This window comes from Lolium perenne, chromosome 2, assembly GCF_019359855.2.
Source record: "Lolium perenne isolate Kyuss_39 chromosome 2, Kyuss_2.0, whole genome shotgun sequence".
NCBI classification, from domain to species: Eukaryota; Viridiplantae; Streptophyta; class Magnoliopsida; order Poales; family Poaceae; genus Lolium; species Lolium perenne.
This window is the reverse complement of record NC_067245.2, coordinates 10,047,477-10,071,649: the sequence shown is the minus strand read 5'-3', so window position 1 is coordinate 10,071,649 and position 24,173 is coordinate 10,047,477. Positions and strand designations below refer to the sequence as shown.

The 24,173-nt window shown below is 48.2% G+C and overlaps 1 protein-coding gene and 1 pseudogene across 1 annotated transcript; both read left to right on the top strand.

The window, feature by feature from the left end:
• Positions 1 to 9,132: 9,132 nt before the first annotated feature.
• LOC127323999 (uncharacterized) lies at positions 9,133 to 12,778 on the top strand. Its single transcript, XM_071825237.1, has 3 exons — positions 9,133 to 9,620; positions 9,791 to 10,196; positions 10,349 to 12,778. Exons 1-3 carry the CDS (start codon positions 9,133 to 9,135, stop codon positions 12,776 to 12,778), a joined length of 3,324 nt encoding a protein of 1,107 aa, XP_071681338.1.
• A 372-nt stretch (positions 12,779 to 13,150) lies between these two features.
• On the top strand, positions 13,151 to 15,725 carry LOC127323998 (UDP-glucosyltransferase UGT13248-like; annotated as a pseudogene).
• The last annotated feature ends 8,448 nt before the right edge of the window (positions 15,726 to 24,173 follow it).

Below are 24,173 nucleotides of genomic sequence, written 5' to 3'. Positions count from 1 at the left end.
GGAACCCTCCCGGTTCCGGCCTCCAGACGCCGATGGCCCCACGGTGGGCGCCAACTACTGTTGCCTATTCGACGGTACCTCGGAGGAGGGATCCTCACGAGGGGGAGAAGAAGTAGGGGCCATCGGGCGGAGAGTCCTCGGGATGGTGGTACGCGATTTACCGAACTTCGGAACACCTGCACGATGACAGGGCCTACTGCTGCTTGTCTGGAATTATCTGGGCGCTTTCGCATTGTTACAATGAGTTGTCGTTGTGCCTCTAGGGCTCCCAGGATCTGGCTTATAAAGGCACCAAGATCTAGGGTTTACGCGGAGAGTCCTAGCCGGAATACAAGATGCCTAACTACGGAATATTACATTGTCATGCACGTCAAGGATCCACCTTTCCTTATACGCTGTATTGGATCCGGATACTTCATGGGCCTTCACAGATCCGACTACCTGTATAGGTCGGTTGAGATCCGGCTCATGTTCCTGGGCTGGACTTCATCCATCTTCTATTAAAAGCAATTGGGCCGCCCGATGGGCCATATGCCACCATCACCATCTGTGGGCCACCCGGGCTTGCCAGATCTAGACCACGTCGTTGATATACCCATAAAATATACCCACAACACCGAGGGTTCCCGGCCCTAGGTATATCGGCCCATTCCTGTAGTGTGAATGTATCACTTGCAGTTAACTGATGGTATCAGCGTGTTGCGCGAATATTTTTCCTAGTTAAGCACTAATCATTGGCACAAAAATGATTTAATATTAGCTCACGTCTTTTTTTTGATAAAGGAGATATATTAATATCAAAAGATATGAATTACACCTAGGCTCTGCAACAACGCAACACCGTAATAATAGTACGGATGCACACAACCAAAAAAGAGAAAACAAAACTAAGAAATAAAAGTCCCGCTATAGCATCCCAGACCTAGCAAGAGCAATACATCCACCACCAAGACAACACCTGAAATGCAGACTCACCAAAAGCGACGCCTCCAGGAAGGGAATGGTGCACCAGCGCCGTCGTTGCCCGACTAAAGATCTTAGGTTTTCACCCTGAAGATGGTCCCCACTCTCAAATCAATGCCTCTAACAAGGCCATTGCCACACAACCAGTTAAAGCCAGACATTGGATTTTCACCCTGATAGGTAGGACTCTGAACTTCACCTGTGTTGCCACCCCACTTCCATACCACTGCTCCGGAGCCCGGAACGCCAAGCAAGTCCCTAAACAACGCGGAGACTTGAACCTCCCTTAGCTAGTCCTCCAATCCGGCCTTCATGATATTCCTTCTTGTGACTTCACCATGGACCAAAAAGTCACTTGATGTCAATATAGAATAGAGCTTCGTGCCGATCCCTCCAGAACCAAATAGTCAGAATAAAAGCATGAGTGCGCGCGACCGAATACACCCGATCCAGCAAACTCCAGGAAAAAGCTGAATTGTTCCAGTCGCCGGCAGAGCTTTCCTTAACTCATCACTCCAACCAAATCAAGGCAGACAAGCCTCCGGCAGGTCTTCATCTTCACATGAGAGAAATCCGATGACTGCCACCGTTATTGCTAGACTAGCAGCCCCCACGCCGCTAGTCACTCATGTTGGATCACCAGAGAAGAATGAGGTGGCACAGAGCACCGACGATGGCTTGGCCGAAGCCATGGATCTTGCGTCGATTGGGGCCAAGAGGACCCAAATCATGCGTAGATCGCCGCCACCGCTTGGGGCGAAGGCCGCCACGCTCCACCCACTCCTCCATAAAGACTGGCAAAGTTCCTCAGGCCACGGCCATCGCCGCCATGCCGCCCGACATCCTCCGCCTGCGCCTCACCGCCTCCAATGAAGCACCGCCGCGGAACCCTCTCCACCCCATCGTCCTTGGACGGGAGGGGCGCCGCCACCGCCACCGGAGGCGACATCAGCGATGACCTAAAGGGCGGGGAAGAGGGGCCACTGGGGGCTTGAGGATGGGGGCCTCCGCCGCCGCCCGGGAGGGGGGCGAAAGGGGAGGACAGGGTTTCGGGGGAGGGTACTATTAAAATTTTAACATGTGCCAGCTCAGCTCACGTCTCACAAGCAATCATAAGCTATCTGCTGGCCCTGTCCATCGATTTGTTTATTCAGTATTATTTTTTTCCGGGGCCAAGCGAGAGTACTTTTGGAAACAAATTCATGGTTAGCCAACTATTGGATCAAGACAACCGCTAGTAGTGCTGCTAAGTATTTATCTGCACTTACTTCTGTAGAGTTCTGCTGGTGCCGAAATGTAGAAATGTTGTTGCATGCTTGTCCAGTTAAGGTAACTGCTATAGATAGCCCACTGATATTATCGGATGTAAAAGATGCAGAATATGATCCAAAGAAATTACGTGAGCTTAATGCTTCTTATACACGCATGATCCTGATTATCTTGGTGGCTGATTGAAGTTTCTTATTCCCAACAATACAATTTTAGTTGAGACATCAGGAAGTTAATATCTGTATATCTGGCCACATATCCCTTGGTGACTACTACTTTGTACTTGATCCATTCTTATTAGAATATTCTTCTAGGAAAATAGAGTTTCTAATATCCCTATTAATTTGAACAGGATAGATTGTAGTTCACCTACCAGAATTGGTGTTTGGGTGTGTGCATATGCTGAATTTTGTGATAATGGGACACAAGTGTGGCATGCAGCTAGAGATGAACTGAAATTTTTAGACAGGGATTGTATCAATTTCAAAGAATTCAGCGAACAACTTGATCAAGGATTAAAACATGGACCAAATCAGAAGTTGTTAATCACTTCTTGGGATAAAGTGAGCCATTATTTTGCAGAAATCAACCATGACACTTTGTTGTTGACTGCGATAGATATGTATTGGGATGAAAGGAGGTTTCCTATTATGGTATCTGTTGTTTGCAAAGGGGATATCAGTACACCTAGTTGTGTGCCACAGCTAAACGGCCCTTCAATTCCAGTTGATAAACCACAACAACAGCGTCCTGACATTGAACATGACTCTGCTCGTAGTGACCATGAGTCTTCTAGCAGCGAGGAACCACCTGTTTTTGATGATTGGGTTGATGCGGAAGTTGAGTATGTTGGTGTAGATGATGATGAGTGTGAATACAAAGAGTTGCTAACTAAATCTGATGAATCCAATTTTGATGATGGGTATGATTCCGATGAGTCATTTCATGATGACGTTGTTGTGGATGACACAGTTGGTTGTGAAACCATTATCCATGTGACAGATTTTGAGAAATCTAAAATTAAAGTTGGTATTATATCTGAATATGGTAGATGCTTTAAGAAGGCAATTAGGCAATATGCAGTAAAGACTGAATATGAAATTGCAGCTCCATATTCCAAGGCAACAAGGAATAGGGGTTATTGCAAAGCTAAGAGGTGCAAGTGGAGGATACATGCAAGTCAGCTTCAAGATGGCAGAACTTGGCAGGTATGACAAAAAGGCATCAATGGCCGAAGGTAGACCTTGGCTTTAAACTTTGGCCCCCTCTTCTAAAACGTGCAGCTGGGAGGCCAAGGACAAGAAGATACAAAGGATGGAAGAAAACTTGCAATAAGACGGTGCTTGATCCTAATGCACCTCCACCCGCACCACCTTAACCAAAGAGAGTGAGGAACAAGAGCAAGAAGGCAATTGAAGTTCAACCACAAGCTAAACTGATTGAACCACCATATGCACACGTTGAAGAATCATCTGTGGTTACTCAGACTACACCCTCAAAGACCTCGACTCCATCCATGGATATTAGTAGCCCAATGACAAGAAGGTAATCAAATCCGCAATTTCTTCGCTCTATTTACATGCTAGCAAAAAATGTTTAAACTTGTCTTCATACCTTTTTTGCAGTCGCAAGCAACAATTAGATCTTGATTGTGCAGCTTTACACGGAATGTGCCCACCAACAAAACAACTTGATTGCACCATTGATACCAACAATATCCCTATGAAAAGAAGGTAATCATATATGCAGGTTCTTTTGCAATATTTACATGATATTTGTTGTCTAGTGTGATTTAAATGTGTGTATTATTGCAGCCGCAAGAAGTCACGCAAGGGGTCAAAAATTGTTGCTAAGCTTAAAGCTATGAAGAAAACAACTCCCAAGTTGAAGGTAAAAAAGGCCAAAAGTGAAGTTGAATATTGTATGACGTACGAAATATAGAGGATATACACGATCTGTAACTTTTGCTAGTTGAACACGTTCAATCTATGTTTAAACCTGTCATTTGTGAGCTGTTATGTTGACACTAGAACGCTATATACGTCTCTCTGTTAATCTGTATGGTTGTGTTCGACACGTCAATTTGTGGGCTGTTATGTTGAGCATTTGGATCACGTGTTGTCAAAATTCTTATTTTAATATGCAAGTGTTCCTAGTACTCTAAATATGGTTCGGTTCATGACTAAATAGTGCAAATTATTTGTTTCCATCTGTTCATACTTACAGAATAATAGGGAACATAAGAAACTAAGAAAGCCACTTTTGCATCACAGATTCATATGTACGGACTAACAAGGGCCCAAGGGCCCAGAAAAAAACCGTTGAAGCACCTGAATCAGAATTGCAATTCAGAAAAAAACAGGAAAACCCAGTGAAGCACCTGAACCAAAATTGTAACACAAGAAAACCGTTCTAAACCAGTCGTGGATTGTAGTCCTAATAAAAAGAAATGTAACTTTCCATTTTTGGCGTTCTGGCAAACGTGCCACGGAATTATAATGGTACTGCGCAAAGACACGTTCTAGTGGTGTGTTTTGGCAAATGCACAAAAATTACAATGTCCATTAGCAAATTTTCCCGAACATTTGTGGCTATACAATTGAAGCAAAAAATGACCTGGCTGAGAAGAAATAACAACACAAGGAGGAAAAGTGGCACTAAATCCAGAATATGAGAAGTGTGAGACCGCGTTTGAGGAGTGAAAAATCCTTCTTGAGGAAAACAAGGTGAGGGATGACATCATGGTCAAGAAGAACAAGATCATGATGATGGGAAATGGATGTGATAGCAAGATTGTTTTGGGAGATGAGAAGACATGAGATAATGCAACGGAGAAAGTAAGAACCTGGAGGTGCCTGGGACGATGATGGCCGTGGTGCTTCAACTAGTGGCGGAGATGGTCCTGGCAACAATGGTGTTGCTTAATTTTATCATCGACCTGTGGTGTTTGATAGCGCATAATTTTCTGCATGGTTGATTGTTACATGTTCCATTGCCCATACTTTTAAACATAAACTATTGTCGATTTAAAGTACCGTAAGTTATTTGTAATTTGTAAACTTGGGTCTTATTAAATATTAAGGAACCTACTCTGTACAAAGTTCGAGTCAATTAAAAGAGATTAGAGGAAATATATGCAAATGCATCTTTTTTGTGATACCGCGTTGGCTTGGCCGTAACAAATCATTAGTGAAAGCAGGTTTAAGAGGTAGCCAACGGTTTGTGTTAGTATCTAAATTTGTCACCGAGGTTGTATCATAAAAATTATCTAAGATTTGTCAAAATTTATATTTATCTAGATGTCTTTGGTGGAATGGAGGGAGTACAACTAGAAGGTACTCTGATGTATTTTAACTAACCTGAAATCACGCACCTGAATGAGTAAATAAGCAAATGCGTCAATGTCTCCTCTGCAATATTTTATGTCCATGATAGATTACTCTGTTGAGGAGGCTATATTCAGTGCATGAGGGAGATGTGTCTAACTACGCGTTTCTGCTCTGGAGACGCGGGGGGCGACTGGGAGCTCGTCCCCCCGGAACGCCGCCGCTGCGGTGCCGCCCGTCGCCCTGGGGGGCGTCAGGCTCAGCGCGCAACTCCGGTGCGGAAGGGGAACCGCTTCTCGCCCCTTGCCGCCGTCGTCGCCGAAGTCGCAAGCTCGGAGGAGGTGTCCTCGGAGGAGGAGATCTGGGATCCAGAAGTTGTGGTGCGGCCACCGCTCCCCTTTCCGGCGAACCTCGGGCGGTTCTGCCCAGATCTGGTGGGTGGCATGCCGCCGGGGTGCGCCCCTGGCTCCTCGCGGGAGAGGAGCCCCTCGCCGGCGCCGGCGCCGCCCCCGCCGCTCGCGTCGTCGTCTCACTTCCCTCCGCTTCCTGGTCTGGCAGCTGTGGGAAGGGGTCTTTCTGCTGCTGGTCCGACGTGCTCCGGTGCTGGGCGGGTCCGGATCGGAGCGCTGGTGCTGGAACTCCCATCGGCCCTGGGGCGGCCGGAGGCGACGGGGACGCCGCCGCCGCTAGGGTTTGCCCCCGCCCCGGACTCGTTGGTGCTGGACGCTGCTGGGCCTCCTGGGCCGGCCCATGGGGTGGCTAGGGCCTCTGCGGCCCAGCTGCGGCCTGGGCAGGGGTCGGTCGGTGTGTCTGGGCTGGCCCATGGTGCGGTCGGACCTGCTCCCGCAGATGCCCCTGGGTCGGACCCGTTGGATGCTCGCCACGTCGCCACTCCTGAAGATGTCCGGTTGGGAGACTCTAGGGTTCCCCGGTGGGACGGTTTTACCCCTCAGTCGCCGGTATTTAAGTGGATCTGGCTCCCTCCCCAAACCCTAGATCCGTCATTTGGTTTCCTTGCCCCCGCCTCTGACGTCCGTCGTAACCTCGCCGCCGCCAAGCTCTTGACCACCCACCTCGACCCCATCTTCGGCGCTCGTGTTCCTCTCCTTGTGCCCATGGAGAGGGATAGAAACCCCCACGGCAAACGCCCCTTCGATGACTTCAACAAAGGATACTCCCGCGCCCGCGATCAAGATCTGCGCCAGAAGCTCGACAGGGAGCAGGAAGAACATCGCCGTCAGCAGCGGCATCGTGACCGCGAGGCGGAGCGTGCGAGTTCCTCGTCCTGGCGTTCCGAGGGGGAACGGTCACGACAGGAATCTCGTGCGCCCCCTCCCCCTCCGCCGCCCCCTCGTGGCCGTGACTCTGGGCGGAACGCGGGCAGGAGGCAACCCCGTCAGCCCCATGGTGCACCCGGGGAGGTGTCGGCTCCTAGCTCGGGGCTGGTTTACGGTCCTGGGGTGGCTGGGGCGCCCATCCAAGACGCGGCTCACATCACCTGCTACAACTGCGGTAAGCAGGGTCACGTTCAGGCCGCCTGTGTAGACGAAGCCTTCTGCGTCAACTGTAAGAAAGTGGGGCACCTGTCCGCCATGTGCGCTGCGGTCTCCACGGCGCTCGCTCCCTTCTGGGCAGGCTTTGGCGGCGGGCGCCCTGGCTTTTGCTGCCTCGAAGTCCCTGACGAAGATCTCCAGAAACCAGCCTCCAACTCCGCTACAGTTATCCTCGGGGGTGGACAACTGTCTGCGGAGCAGGTAGAAGATGAGTTCAAAGACCTGGTGGATGAGCACTGGGATTGGCAGGTGCGTCAGATTGGCCCAACGGACTTCTCGTTGATCTTCCCTTCTAAGGAGAGCTTACGCATTGCTATCCGCGGGGGCGGCCTTACCTTGCCCTGCACCAAGCTCAAGGCCATTGTCACGGTCCCTCTTGGCGACCCTCTTGCGGCCGAATCTCTGGAAGAAGTTTGGGTCAAGCTGCTGGGCGTGCCACCACCGTTCCGCCATGCTGATCGCCTACTCCTCTCTACACGTGAGCTGGGCCGCCCCATTGGGGTGGACGTGGCCACGCTGTCCAACCTAGACGCGCCTGTTCGTATGTCCTTCGGCTGCCGCAAAGGGGACCTGCTGCCTGATCACATCACCCTCTTCGTCAACATGCAAGGCTACAAGATCCAAGTTGTTCGTGAAGATGAAACAGTCCAAGACTCACCGCCGCACGAGCCTCCCAAGTTTCCCCCTGGAGAGGGCACAGACGACAAGGAAGAGGACTTCGAGGAGACTGATGAGGATCGCTGGGACGGGCGGCGGGGACACCACGCCCACAAGGCCTCTCGCGGTACGGTCTCTGCTCCTAGAGCGGGCGGGGAAGGCCCCCGTAAGTCCGTGCCCCTGGGTGCTTCTCCTGTTTCGCCATCAGCCTGCCTCCCGCCCAACGACAAGGTTCTCAGCCCCTAGATTCCCGCCTCAGCTCGCAGTCAGTATGGGTCCAACCTAACTCCCACAGGCAACATCTTCCCGCTGGTGGCACAAATCATCAAATCCGCTTTGCCGCCTTCCCCGGACGTCTCCATCAGCGACGACTCCCTCTGTGTGGACCAGCCTGAAGACCCTCCCTCGGTCGAACACGTTTCGCCGACGCTGGGCAAAGCCTTGCATCTCTCTGAGGCGGAACGTGAGGAGGTGGGGTGGTCCAGCCCGTCCCAAGGTGCCTCTGACCAGGAATACTTGCGCAACAGCGAGCAAAGGAGCAAACTCAACCACGACCGCCCTTCCCGGAAACTCATGCTGGAGGCGGCTGCTGCGGCTGCCAACACCTCCCCAGCCCCGACCCTCGGTCTGCACCAGGCTCCCGCCATCAGCAACGACAACAACTCCACCAACAATGACACCGCCAACGTGGGACAGCGACTCCTCCTGGATGCTCCCATTCCTGCGCTTGGTGCCCCAGTGGCTAGGGGACCTCGCTCCAAGGCCTCCCCGGCGGAGGCCTTGCGCAAGAGTGCGCGTACCAAGGGCGCAAGCGACGGACCGGTCCTAGAGCGGGCCATCCGTGCCACTTCAGACAAGAACAACCTCGCCAAGAGCGTCATCGACACTGCGACTCCTTCATCGTCAACCCCCGCCCCAGGTAACTCCCCTTCCGCTTTCGTCGCGTTTCAACATTCTCCCCTTGATCACCTGCTCAAGGTGGCCAAGGACAGTTGCATCCTATTCAAAACCTCGGAAGGGTCACCGGCACAAGCGGTCGCCCTCCTCCAGGCCCGTGAACACGCGCAAGCAGATCTTTTGGCAGCAAGAAGTAGGCTTGAAGAAGAAGAGGCCAAGGCCAAGGAAGAGGCCGCTCGAGATGCTCCGGCCCAAGCCGATGCTGGCAGTGGTATGGAGGATGGCTCCAAGGGGGAGCCATCCCCGGCCGCTGGCTTGCCTGCTCCAAAGGGTTCTGTGGGAGATCCCTCGGGATCGGGCAAAATCAAGAAATCTGCTGTCTCGAAGAGGCGTGTTGCGCGCAGGCCCACTCCTGTTGGCCATCGCCCTATCACCCGCCAAGCACGGGCTTTGAGCAGAGTGTCCCAATGAGAGCGCTTTTCTGGAACATCAGAGGGTTCGGCCGACGGGGTAGGCGAACCTTGCTGAAAGAGTATCTCAGGTTACATCGCATCGACGTAGTTCTCTTGCAAGAAACCATCAAACAGGACTTCACGGACGCTGAACTGGCTAGCCTGGAGGTGGGTGAGAAATTCTTCTGGTCCTGGCTTCCAGCTAATGGCCAATCGGGTGGTATGTTGCTGGGAGTTAGTGACAGCTTGTTTGAGGTAGGAAGAATGGACAGGGGTCAATTCTTTCTTAGCCTATCTGTTCTTCATCGGGTATCTAACAAGAAGATGGAGGTTATTGGTATCTATGGACCCGCAGACCACGCTCGCTCCAGGGGGTTCCTGGACGAGATATCTGTCAAGATCGCTGGGTGCACTCTGCCGATCCTTATGGGAGGCGATTTCAACCTTATCAGGGCTGCTGAAGATAAGAGTAATGACAATCTTAACTGGCCGCTGATTGACCTGTTAACACCACCATTGCTTCCTGGGCCTTGAGGGAGATTCCGCGCACGGGTGCACGGTTCACCTGGTCTAACCATCAGCTCAATCCGGTCCGATCCGCCCTTGACCGTGTGTTTGTGTCTGCCTCCTTTGAAACTATTTTCCCGCTCTGTTCCCTGTCTGCCGAGACCAGCTTGGGCTCTGACCATACACCTCTGGTCTTCGACACCGGTGAGGGATTCCCGGTGCGCTCCAACAGGTTTTTCTTCGAAACAAGCTGGTTCGAGCGCCATGAGTTTGTCCCCTTAGTTCAGCACTCCTGGGAGAGATTGTTGACCAAGGTGGGCGGCCGTGACATCATTGATTGGTGGAACTTTATGTCCACAGGGCTTAGACAATTCCTTAGAGGCTGGAATCAGAACCTGGGTAGGGACACCAAGGCTGAGAAAGCTGCTTTGCTGACCCAGATCGCCGAACTCGACGTGCTGGCTGATGCCACAGGCCTAGACGAGGATGCCTGGGCCTCAAGGTACCACTTGGAGGAGCAGCTTCTCCATATCTACATAATGGAGGAAGAACACTGGCGGCATCGCGGCAGAGTTAGGTGGGCTTTGCAGGGCGATGCGAACACGGCGTACTTTCATGCCGTCGCTAACGGGAGAAGGAAATGCCATATCTCTAAGCTTAGGACTGACAACGGAACTATCTCGGAACCTAAATTGATCCAAGAACATGTCTACGAGTTCTATAGGAACCTGCTCGGTTCCTCGGCCCCAAGGGTGTGTGGGCTGGCCCCTTCCTCATGGGTGAGGAAGCCCGCGTTTCAGAGGAGGAGAATGGGGGCCTGGCTTGCACCTTCTCTGAACCTGAGCTTGAGGCCATAATCAAAGGGATGAATACCGACACCGCTCCTGGGCCGGACGGTTTCCCAGTGATGTTCTTTAAGCGTTTCTGGCCTCAGGTCAAGCTCGGTATTCTGCATATCCTCAATGACTTCGTGCTGGGGCGCATTGACATTGCGAGGCTCAACTTCGGTATCTTGTCACTCATTCCGAAAGTTCCGGGGGCGGAACAAATTTCGCAATATCGTCCGATTGCCCTGATCAATGTGGTTTTCAAAATCATCTCCAAAGCTTTTGCCTCTAGGCTCGACCCTATCGCCCACAGGATTCTCTCCCCGAACCAAACAGCCTTCATTAAGGGAAGAAACATCCTGGATGGACCTTTGGCCCTTATGGAAATCATTCATGACCTCAGGAAGAGGAAGCACAGTGGTGTGCTCCTCAAACTTGACTTCGAAAAGGCATATGACCGGGTAAACTGGGACTTCCTGGGGGAAGTCCTTCGCTACAAAGGTTTTGATGCAGGTTACATTCACAGGATCTTGCAACTTGTCTCTGGGGGACAAACTGCTATCTCTATCAACGGTGAGGTGGGGCCTTTTTTTAGGAATAAGAGAGGGGTCCGACAGGGGGATCCCCTCTCCCCTCTGCTCTTTAACTTTATCGGGGAGGCGCTGTCTGTGATCCTTTCTGCGGCTGCTTCTGCCGGTCACATCCATGGGTTAGTCCCACATCTCCTTCCGGGGGTCATTACGCACCTTCAGTACGCCGACGACACGCTTATCCTCATTCAGGGCTCGGATGAGGATATCGCGAACCTCAAATTCCTCCTGATGTGCTTTGAAGATATGTCTGGGCTCAAAATCAACTATCATAAGAGCGAAGTGTTTGTCCTTGGGCAGCGTATCAGCGAGAGAAACGCCATCGCCAACAAGCTGAACTGCAAACTTGGCAACTTCCCGTTTCTCTACTTAGGGCTGCCAATTTCGAATAGGAAGTTAACTCTTGAGCAGTGGCTTTTCTTGGTTCGGAAGCTGGCTGCTAAGATTGAACCCTGGGTTGGCAGACTGTTGACCTCTGGGGGGAGGCTAATCCTGTCTAACTCCTGCCTTGACAATCTCCCTATTTATGCGATGGGCTTGTTTCTCCTCCATGATGGGATCCATGCGAGGTTTGACTCTCATCGATCTAAGTTCTTTTGGGAAGGGGCTGGACCGAAGAGGAAATATCACCTAGTAAATTGGCCAACGGTTTGCAGACCCAAAGAAGTGGGGGGCCTAGGCTTGCTTAACACCAAGAACATGAACCTGGCTCTCCTTCTCAAATGGATCTGGAGGCTATATCAGGATGAGGACACGATTTGGACTCGTATCATCCGCGCGAAGTATGTTGACGCTTCTGATCTGTTCTCGGGCTTTGGCCATGGCGGATCACCGTTCTGGAAAAGCTTGCACAAAATCAAGCATCTGTTCAAAGTTGGCGCAAAACACGAGGTCAGGAATGGTATCCGCACTAATTTTTGGAAGGATTGGTGGATTGGGAGGGGCCCCATCATGGATTCCTTCCCTATGCTCTTTGCCATCTGCGACAATCAAGACATCTCGGTGGCTGAAGCCCTGCAACATCATTCCCTGCAGGTCCGCTTCCGTCGATCCCTGGATCAGGAAGGCGCTCGCTATTGGGGGGAGCTGCAAGGAATGCTAGCGCATGTGTCTCTTGGTACTAGTCAAGATAAGGTATCTTGGCACCTTGATCAACATGGCTCCTTCACAGTTAAATCGATGTATGCTCAGCTTTCGCAAGGCACGACAGTTGCTCATTCCAAAGACATGTGGGAAGCTAGGCTCCCGCTAAAAATCAAGATCTTCTCGTGGCAACTTGCCATTGATAAGCTGCCGTCGGGCCAACAGATTCTCACCAGACATGGTCCTTCCAATGGCCTCTGTGCCCTATGTGGTGCTCCGGAGGATGCTAGTCACATTTTCTTCGCCTGTTCTTTGGCAATGTTCTCCTGGTCCGTCCTACGCCAGCTGCTTGGGTGCAACTGGTGTCCGGCCAATTTTGCTCAGTTCCATGCCATCCTTTCTGGTTTTTCGGGTTATCCTAGGAGACTGCTGTGGGTGCTCTTTTTAGCCCAATCTTGGGCTCTCTGGAATGTGCGCAACAAGCTTGCAATTGAGAAGAAGATTATTTCTAACCCAGCTGACATCATTTACAAAATCACTATTTTTTTGCAGCTGTGGAGCCTAAAAGCCAAGGCAAGAGAAAAGGAGGGGCTAAGCTGGATGGCGTGCGAGCTAAGGGAGCTGTACGTGCAGTTGAAGCCGCCGGCGGGGTGAAGCAGTAGGCCGTTCCTCGGGATGGGCTCGGGGCGCGGACAACACCGATATCTCCAAGATCTAGCTATCGCTTTATGTTTTTCGTGCTGTCTTGTGAACTTCGTTCTGGCTAAGCTGTAATGCCCAGCAGTGTGTAATCCTAACCTTGTTACTGTGTGGCTTTATTAATTTAAAGTCGGGCCTTGTTGCCTGTTATCTAAAAAATAGATTACTCTGTTCCTGTGAAGCGAAGATGCGGATGCGTATGGTGTAGGATGCAGGCGCAGCACCTTCGTCGCACCTTCACCCGCCACCACAAGGCACCAAGATCCAGTCAAGTGCAAAAAGGAGTTTCGCCACCAGACAGGAGCGTGGAAACAAATTTGACTGTCCCGAGGAGCAACCTTGGGCGCCACTCTGCTTCGAGTCTTTCGTGCCTATTTATCCGTCGATCCATGACCAGATACTGGGAACACCGGAAACATGGAGACCACAATCACCACCAGCGAGAGCGTCAGCCATGGAGGCGGCGACAGCGGCGGGAATGTGTTCTTCCTGCCGTTCCCGGGCGCGCAGGGGCACACCAACCCAATGCTCCAGTTCGGCCAGCGCCTGGCCTACCACGGCCTCCGCCCCACCCTCGTCGTCACCCGCTACGTGCTCTCCTCCACCGACCCACCGGGCGACCCGTTCCGCGTGGCCGCCATCTCCGACGGCTTCGACGCCGGCGGCATGGCCTCGTGCCCGGACTACGCGGAGTACTTCTCCCGGATGGAGGCCGTGGGGTCCGACACGCTGCGGGAGCTACTGTCGTCGGAGGCGCGCGCGGGTCGGCCGGTGCGCGTGCTCGTGTACGACCCGCACCTCGCGTGGGCGCTGCCCGTGGCGCGCGCCGCCGGAGTGGCCACCGCGGCGTTCTTCTCCCAGCCGTGCGCTGTGGACATCATCTACGGGGAGCTGTGGGCGGGGCGCATGGCGCTGCCCGCGACGGACGGGCGCGAGCTGGTGGCGAGGGGAGCGCTGAGCGTGGAGCTGGGGCCGGAGGACATGCCGCCGTTCGTGGCGGTGCCGGAGTCCCAGCCTGTGTTCACCAGGACATGTATTCGGCAGTTCGAGGGGCTAGAAGAAGCCGACGACGTGCTCGTCAACTCATTCCGCGACTTCGAGCCAAAGGTAAGCCATATACGTCTGCTCTCGTCGATCACTCAATAAGTTTGGCTGCATACACTCTCCCCTACGCTTGTTAAAACCTTAAGGCTTTATTTACTTCTTTTGTATTTTTCTTCTCAATGGGTATGGAGATGAAATGGGTTTGGTGTTTACCAAGTCCCTCAAATTCCCTTCCCAAAAAATGTACTATTATGATGGAGAATTTTCAATTTAGACAAAAAAATATGGGGATGAGAGGGAATGGGAGGGGATATCTCGGGATTAGAGCATCTCCAACGGGCGCACTAAAAATCGACGCGCTATAGGTCGCTGCGAACGCGCCGTAAACGTTTGCTGCGCGCTGCGCTTATTTTTCCCCCACCGGACGTTGTATTATGCAGCGCGTGCTCGGACGCTATAGTTGTTGAAAATAATAAACCCTATGGATCAGAGTACAAATTTTCTATAGATAGTGTGAGATTATCTCCAAAATACAATAGTTATTATAATTTGCTGGAAAACATTAATGTAAGATACTTCCTCCTATTCATAATACTTGTCATGGTTTTACTTCAAATTTAAATTAAAAAATAATACCACGACAAGAATGATGGATCAAGATGAGGGGAGTAGTATAAATTTAGTGGAAAATTTGTATAATGTCTCAAACAACATTTCTACATAACGAAGGATTTAGACCATATTAAAATTCTCAAACAACACTTCCATATAACCAATGATTTATTATTTTCAACACCTTGTCAACTGAGCAGGAGGCAGAGTACATGGAGTTAACATGGAGAGCAAAGATGATAGGCCCAACATTGCCATCATTTTACCTCGACGATGATCGCCTTCCATCAAAAAAGTCTTATGGGTTCAACTTGTTCAATTGCGATGCACCGTGCATGGATTGGCTGGAGAAGCAGGACAACTCATCTGTTGTGCTTGTATCATATGGGACCGTCTCCAACTATGACGCAACTCAGCTGGAGGAGCTTGGCAACGGACTTTGTGATTCCGGTAAACCTTTTATATGGGTTGTTATATCAAATGAGGCACACAAGTTATCTGAAGTCCTCAAGATCAAATGTGAGAAGGCCGGATTAATTGTTTCTTGGTGCCCCCAACTCGAGGTTCTTGCACACCGGGCGATTGGTATGATATAGCTCTACATTTCCTTTACTCTATTTTGGCCAAGACTACTAACAAATATGATAAGGTGAAAAAAATAAAAATTCATTTTAATTGATGCATGTACTTGTAGGTTGTTTCGTTACCCACTGTGGATGGAACTCAACACTGGAAGCCGTTGCTAGCGGTGTGCCTCTTGTGGGCATTCCACATTGGGCAGACCAACCCACCATCTCAAAATATGTGGAGAGCGTGTGGGGCATGGGTGTGCAAGCACGGAAGAGCGATAATGGATTCCTAAGGAGTGGGGAAATCGAGAGGTGTATTAGAGAGGTGATGGACGGGAAAGAAAGGATAAGTACAAAAAGAATGCTAAAAAATGGATGCAAATGGCTAAGAAGGCTATGCAGGCAAGAGGAAGTTCAGACATGCATATTGTTGCATTCGCGGCAAAGTATTTCTCAATTTAAAGTTATAACAATGCAAAAGAAGCATGTAGGTACTAGGTAGTGATCTCAGCCCTATAGATGCTACGAGAGGACAACATTTTGTGTATGTTTTTAAACAAAAAAGCAACAGAGGTGGCCTCCACAAATCCTCAACAAACAATGTTTTGTCTGGGGAGTCGATGTACAATTGAACCACTTGGTTTTCGCTGATGCTAGAATTTTTGTATATTACCTAACTATGAGAAAAGGTCTAGATGTTATATTTCATTTAAATAATTCTCATAAATTCACATTGACAATTATAACCATTACTAGAAATTTACGATATTATATTTATCTGTGGTTTGTGGTGTTTCATCGATGTTCCATATAAAATAAAGTTGTGTACATTAATGAATAATGATTATTCTTTGTTTCATGTGCAATTCTTTGGACACATTGGTTGCTGTATAACTAGGAATTATCTACCATTTCCCTACCTAAAGTAAAATAAATGTATATAGTACAACAACACACAAATGTCTTGGTTTTAATCAAAAATAGCAAAAAACACTATAAGTATGTATATATAATAGAACCATGTCTCACATGTCCTTGCCATCAGGTCATACCACAAAGTACAACAAGTTAGGCTTTTTTTTGGAATGTGGGAGTTTTCTCATATCTTTGGTGGATTGAATTGGATTCTTTGAAAACCGGTTGTTAAATGTGTATATACAGGATGCTTCCAACTTTTGTTATGAAATAAAAAAAAATCCTTTAAATGTGTAAGTATGAGACCATACATATGTCTATGTCTCTTAACATTTAACATCAAGTATCTTAACTAGACATTTGAATCTTGTATGGCAGAGAACAACATGTGTTCTTAATAAATCTTTTAGATAGATCATATCATAGAGTATCAGTTCAAGCACAAAGTATTAAAGTATGTACATAGAATATAGTATTATTGTAACACATTGTACAGACACATGAGAACTACAGAAGACCATGTGGACCTTATTTATTGAACTGTTGTCCATGTCTATGATTATGTGGCATTTGGTGACCTAACTATTTGTGGGGGTAAGAAGGTTCCATGGGTAGACCACACATGTTTTTATTGTCCGCAATGTCCTTCTCCATTCTCATGTATCCGTCCTCACCCCACTATTCCATGGTCCAAATCAGTGTTGCAAGAGCCAGTTATCACCCCACCAGAGTAGAATTGAAATGTCATGTCACCTCCGTCTAAAGCTACCGACACAAGTTGGTTAACCACTGCCTTCATGAGTTCTGCCACATTATTGGCCGACACATCCTCATAGCCGGGGATGGCTAAGGCGCTATTGGACCTAGTTTACATTTTCCATCAGCAACGGTGTATGGGTAGCTAGACTCCTTGGCAATGCCTCCATTCTAGATAATGAACTTGAAGGCATCATCCATGATCCCTCCCTCCCAGCCCTGAACCTGGCAATGAACATCACAATCAACCACCTCTTGCTCTGCTAACAAGACTAATGTTCCTATTTTCAGCTTCACCATACCCTCAGTTGCAGCAACAACAAAAAATTCCCGAGAATAACCTACAAAGAATTGTGTTTCTAGAATGTTATCTACCATTTCTACAGCATATATTACCATACAAATTTTCAATAAACAACTAGTATTAGTGTACTTACCGCAAAGTACATGATCCTTGATAGGGGCGATGGCTCCCTTGCCCCTCCAATCCACCGTTTCCGGAAGAATATCAAAGCTCATGTTCTCGTACGTGAGTTCTGTAGAATGCTCATGGGGTTTGTTTTTGTAGCACTCAACTTAGCATTGGTAATGTCTACGAACTGGTTGACGCCAAGCCAGAAATTGTTGTTGCCGATGTTAAACGATTCGATGAAATCTTGATTAGCCTTGAACACTGCCGTCTCAACGGTCATCATTCAACTCACGAGCTGCAATGACAACACCAAAGGCTAAGGTGGTCGGGTTGTCAAGTTTCTCGCAAGGAGTGATATATTGGGATCCCTCCCTCTCACGGCCCCTCCCTGGACCGAACTGTAGCTGCCGCCGGATCCCAACTAGGCACGTGCGGGAGGATGATGGTGGTGGGGCGTCCCTCCACCACGGCTCAAAGGCGTGGTTGCGGCAGTGTAACTTGAGTAGGCGCCTTAGGGCGACCTATAAATGGCCCTGGCGCGGGTTACGCAGCGATGTGGCATCCTCCACCTTTTGTTGTCTTCAACCTCAGTGCAAAGGGATCTAGCTAGTGGTGGTGCTTCCTTGTGACGGTGATGGTTTCCTGGCGGTGGATCTCTTGGGCCATGATCGGGTGCAGCGGTCCACGGTGAGGATGAGACGGTGGTCCAGCTACTGAAGCTAGTGAGGATGCCACCATCAATGGCAACACCACTGGGTGTCGTTTTCCTAGTTGCAGGCGATGATGGGGCGTCTCTTGCTCTGTTGTTTCTAGGGGGGCTCGGATTTGGGGGATGCCACCATTGACGCCGGCGCATGTGGGCATCATACCCCTCGTTGGATGCGTTGTGAGGGCCTCCTAGATCAAATGATGGTGGCGTCTACATTGTCACCCCAATCGGGGCATCATCTTTTGAGACATTCATCGGCTGGATGGATGTGTGGACAGCTTGGTGGTTGGTTGCCCCTCTCTGCGTGTTTCTCACATGGAGACCAAGGTGGAACGATGATCCATCTACCTGTTGGAGATATGCCCAAGAGGCAATAATAAAATGGTTATTATAATATATCTTTGTGTTTATGATAATGTTTGCATACCATGCTATAATTTTATTAACCGAAACATTCATACATGTGTGTTATGTAAACAACAAGGAGTCCCTAGTAAGCCTCTTGTATAACTAGCTTGTTGATTAATAGATGATCATAGTTTCATGATCATGAAGATTGGATGTTATTAATAATAAGGTTGTGTCATTATGTGAATGATGTAATGGACACACCCAATTAAGCGTAGCATAAGATCACGTCATTAAGTTCATTTGCTATAAGCTTTCGATACATAGTTACCTAGTCCTTTTGACCATGAGATATAAATCACTTATGCTGGAAGGGTACTTTGATTACATCAAACGCCACTGCGTAAATGGGTGGTTATAAAGGTGGGATTAGGTATTCGGAAAGTATGAGTTGAGGCATATGGATCAACAGTGGGATTTGTCCATCCCAATGACGGATAGATATACTCCGGGCCCTCTCGGTGGAATGTCATCTGATTAGCTTGCAAGCATATGAATGGTTCATAAGAGATCACATACCACGGTACGAGTAAAGAGTACTTGTCAGGAGACGAGGTTGAACGAGGTATAGAGATACCGATGATCAAACCTCAGACAAGTAAAATATCGCGTGACAAAGGGAATCGGTATCGTATGTAAATAGTTCAATCGATCACTAAGTAATCGTTGAATGTGTGAGAGCCATTATGGATCTCCAGATCCCGCTATTGGTTATTGGTCGGAGAGAAGTCTCAACCATGTCTGCATAGTTCACGAACTGTAGGGTGACACACTTAAGGTTTGATGTCGTTTAAGTAGATATGGAATATGGAATGGAGTTCGAAGTTTTGTCCGGAGTCTCGGATGGGATCCAGGACATCATGAGGAGTTCTGGAATGGTCCGGAGAATAAGATTCATGTATAGGAAGTCAATTTCCAAGTTTGAAAATGATCCGCTGCATTTATGGGAAGTTCTAGAAGGTTCTAGAAAAGTCTGGAAGAAATCACCATGGAAGGTGGAGTCCCTCTGGTGGAGTCCCAGAGGGACTCCACCTAGCATGGCCGGCCAGCCTAAGGAGGAGGAGTCCCAGGTGGACTCCACCCCATGGTGGCCGGCCACCCCCCCAAGGAAGGGGTGGGAGTCCCACCTTGGGGTAGGTTTCCCACCTTAAGGCAAGTTTTGGTTTCGGGTCTTATTCGAAGACTTGTAGTCCAACTCTTGGGGGTTCCACCTATAAAAAGAGGGACAAGGGGAGGGGGCCGGCCACTCTAGCCTCCAACCTTGGCCGCCCCCCTAGTGGCCGGCGCCCAAGCCTCCCTCTCCCCAAACCCTAGCGCCCATCCTTGATACGTCTCAAACGTATCTATAATTTCTTATCTTCCATGCTAGTTATATGACAATACTCACATGTTTTATATACATTTTACATCATTTTGATGCATTTTCCGGCACTAACCTATTAACAAGATGCCGAAGCGCCAGTTCCTGTTTTCTGCTGTTTTTGGTTTCAGAAATCCTACACACGAAATATTTTCGGAATTGGACGAAACAAAAGCCCACGGTCTTATTTTCCACGGAGCCTTCCAGAAGTCCGAAGAGGAGACGAAGAGGGGACACGAGGCGGCCACCCCACAAGGCGACGCGGTGGGGCCCCTGGCCGCGCCGGCCTATGGGGTGGGCCCCTCGAGCGTCCCCCGACTCTGCCCCTTCGCCTATATATTCTCTCCGTCGCGAAAACCCTATCACCGAGAGCCACGATACGAGAAAAGTTACTGAGACGCCGCCGCTGCCAATCCCATCTCGGGGGATTCAGGAGATCGCCTCCGGCACCCTGCCGGAGAGGGGAATCATCACCAGAGGACTCTACATCATCATGCCCGCCTCTGGATTGATGCGTGAGTAGTTCATCCTTCGACTATGGGTCCATAGCAGTAGCTAGATGGTTGTATTCTCCTCTTTTGCTATCATGTTTAGATCTTGTGAGCTGCCTATCATGATCAAGATCGTCTATTTGTAATGCTACATATTGTGTTTGTTGGGATCCGATGAATATGGAATACTATGTCAAGTTGATTATTGATCTATCATATATGTGTTGTTTATGTTCTTGCATGCTCTCCGTTGCTAGTAGATGCTCTGGCCAAGTTGATACTTGTGACTCCAAGAGGGAGTATTTATGCTCGATAGTGGGTTCATGCCTCCATTGAATCTGGGACAGTGACAGAAAGTTCTAAGGTTATGGATGTGTTGTTGCCACTAGGGATAAAATATCGATGCTTTGTCTAAGGATATTTGTGTTGATTACATTACGTACAGTACTTAATGCAATTGTCTGTTGTTTGCAACTTAATACTGGAAGGGGTGCGGATGTTAACCCGAAGATGGACTTTTTAGGCATAGATGCATGTTGGATAGCTGTCTATGTTCTTTGTCGTAATGCCCTAAGTAAATCTCATAGTAGTCATCATGATATGTATGTGCATTGTTATGCCCTCTCTATTTGTCAATTGCCCAACTGTAATTTGTTCACCCAACATGCTATTTATCTTATTGGAAAGACACCACTAGTGAACTGTGGACCCCGGTCCATTCTTTTACATCTGAAATACAATCTACTGCAATCTCTATTCTCTGTTGTTCTTCGCAAACAAACATCATTCTCCACACCATACGTTTAATCCTTTGTTTACAGCAAGCCGGTGAGATTGACAACCTCACTGTTAAGTTGGGGCAAAGTATTGTGATTGTGTTGTGCAGGTTCCACGTTGGCGCCGGAATCTCTGGTGTTGCGCCGCACTACACTCCTCCACCAACAACCTTCACGTGGCCTTCATCTCCTACTGGTTCGATAACCTTGGTTACTTTCTGAGGGAAAACTTACTGCTGTGCGCATCACACCTTCCTCTTGGGGTTCCCAACGGACGTGTGCATCACGCGCCATCAAGACTGTTTTCTGGCGCCGTTGCCGGGGAGATCAAGACACGCTGCAAGGGGAGTCTCTCACATCCAATCTCTTTACTTTGTTTATTGTCTTGCTTTATTTTATTTTCTGTCTTGTTTGCTTTCTCTATATCAAAAACACAAAAAAATTAGTTACTTGTTTTACTTTATTTAATTCGGTTTGTTTTATTACTGTTAAAAATGAATACTCCTGAGAACACTAAGTTGTGTGACTTCACTAGTTAGGCTTAATGGAAATCAACAAAAAAATTAGAGATCTTTATGAACTTTATCTTGTATTAGGACATGATGTGTTTGAAGAGAGAATTAAAAAACCCGTGGAACTTTATCTCCTGAAAAGCCTTATTTTCAGAATTGAATTTTGTCTTTTTTTACACACGTCACATGACAAGTCGGATTTTTATGAAACGACTTTGTGAGCGTGTAGCACATGAAGATGTGTGTTCGAATTTTTCGTTTTAATTTTTTGGAATTTCAAAATGTATGTAACATGCATTTCAAAATAAAGGGAGCATATGCTCCCATGTGCTAAAACACCATTCCCTGTTTAGTCATTATCTTTTTGTTAGCAAAACTATAGACTATTGCTTCGAATCACTTCATTCACTTCATATGCTTTACAACAGTATTGATCAAGATTATGATAGTAGCATGTCACTTCAGAAATTATCCTTGTTATCGTTTACCTACTCGAGGGCGAGTAGGAACTAAGCTTGGGGATGCTTGATAAGGTCTCAAATGTATCTATAATTTCTTATGTTCCATGCTAGTTATATGACAATACTCACATGTTTTATATACACTTTACATCATTTTGATGCATTTTCCGGCACTAACCTATTAACAAGATGTCGAAGCGCCAGTTCCTGTTTTCTGCTGTTTTTGGTTTCAGAAATCCTACACAGGAAATATTCTCGGAATTGGATGAAACAAAAGCCCACGGTCTTATTTTCCACGGAGCCTTCCAGAAGTCCGAAGAGGAGACGAAGAGGGGCCACAAGGCGGCGCGGTGGGGCCCCTGGCCGCGCCGGCCTATGGGGTGGGCCCCTCGAGCGTCCCTGATGTCTACAGGTGCTTCTATTCTTGTAGACAGTGTTGGGCCTCCAAGAGCAGAGGTTTGTAGAACAGCAGCAAGTTTCCCTTAAGTGGATCACCCAAGGATTATCGAACTCAGGGAGGAAGAGGTCAAAGATATCCCTCTCAAGCAACGCTGCAATCACGATACAAGAAGTCTCTTGTGTCCCCAACACACCTAATACACTTGTCAGATGTATAGGTGCACTAGTTCGGCGAAGAGATAGTGATTACAAGTAATATGGATGAATATGAGTGGTAATAGCAATCTGAATAAAATATGGCAGCGAGTAAAATGCAACAGAACAGTAAATAAACGGAGATTCGATGTTTGGAAACAAGGCCTAGGGATCATACTTTCACTAGTGGACACTCTCAACATTGATCACATAATAAATAAGTTCTCTTCCTCTGTGCTACATATACTCTTGTTGGATGATGAACACCATTCGTTGTGTAGGGCTACAACAGCACCTCAATGCCGGAGTTAACAAGCTCCACAATATTCGGCATTCATATTTAAATAACCTTAGAGTGCACGATAGACCAACACAATTATACCAAGTACTAACATAGCATGCACACTGTCACCATCACACTATGAAAGGATAATAAATCACATCAATACTATCATAGTAATAATTAACTCCATAACCTACAAGAGATTATGATCATAACCTACGCCAAGAACTTCACGATGCACACACTGTCACCATTACACCGTGAAGGAGGAATTGAGTACTTTAATAACATCACCAGAGTAACACAACTAGATCACAAAGAGAGAGATGAACCACATAGCTACAGTAGAGCCCTCAGCCTCGGGGGAGAATTACTCCCTCCTCATCATGGAGACAGCGATGGCGGTGAAGATGGCGGTGGAGATGCGTTCCGGGGGCACTTCCCCGTCCCGGCGGCGTGCCGGAACAGAGACTTCTGTCCCCCGAATTGGAGTTTCGTGATGGTGGCGGCGTCCCTGGAGTCTTTCTGGAGTTTCGTCAATCGGTATCGAAGATTTAGGTCACCAGGGCTTAAATAGGCGAAGAGTCGGAGTCGGAGGGGCCACGGGGCCTCCTCACACTAGGGTGGCGCGCCCCCCTCCTGGGCCGCGCCGCCACCACATGTGGGGCCCCCAGGGCACCCCTCTGGTCCCCCTCTGGTCCCCCTCTGACTTTCTGGAAGGTTCCGGGAAAAATAAGGTTCTGGGCGTTGATTTCGTCGAATTCCGAGAATATTGCCCGAACAGCCTTTCTGGAACCAAAAACAACAGAAAACAGCAACTGGCCCTTCGGCATCTCGTCAATAGGTTAGTTCCAGAAAACACATCAAAACGATATAAAGTGTGAACAAAACATGTAGGTATTGTCATAAAACTAGCATGGAACATAAGAAATTATAGATACGTTTGAGACGTATCAAGCATCCCCAAGCTTAGTTCCTACTCGCCCTCGAGTAGGTAAACGATAACAATGATAATTTCTTAAGTGACATGCTACCAACATAATCTTGATCAATACTATTGTAAAGCATATGAAGTGAATGAAGTGATAGTAAAGATAATGACTAAACAACTGAATCATATAGCAAAGACTTTTCATGAATAGTACTTTCAAGACAAGCATCAATAAGTCTTGCATAAGAGTTAACTCATAAGGCAATAGATTCAGAGTAAAAGGCATTGAAGCAACACAAAGGATGATTAAGTTTCAGCAATTGCTTTCAACTTGTAACATGTATATCTCATGGATAGTTGTCAAAATAAAGCAATATAACAAGTGCAATAGGTAAACATGTAAGAATCAATGCACAGTTGACACAAGTGTTTGCTTCTAAGATAGAAGGAATAGGTAAACTGACTCAACAATAAAGTAGAAGATAGGCCCTTTGCGGAGGGAAGTATGGATTACTAT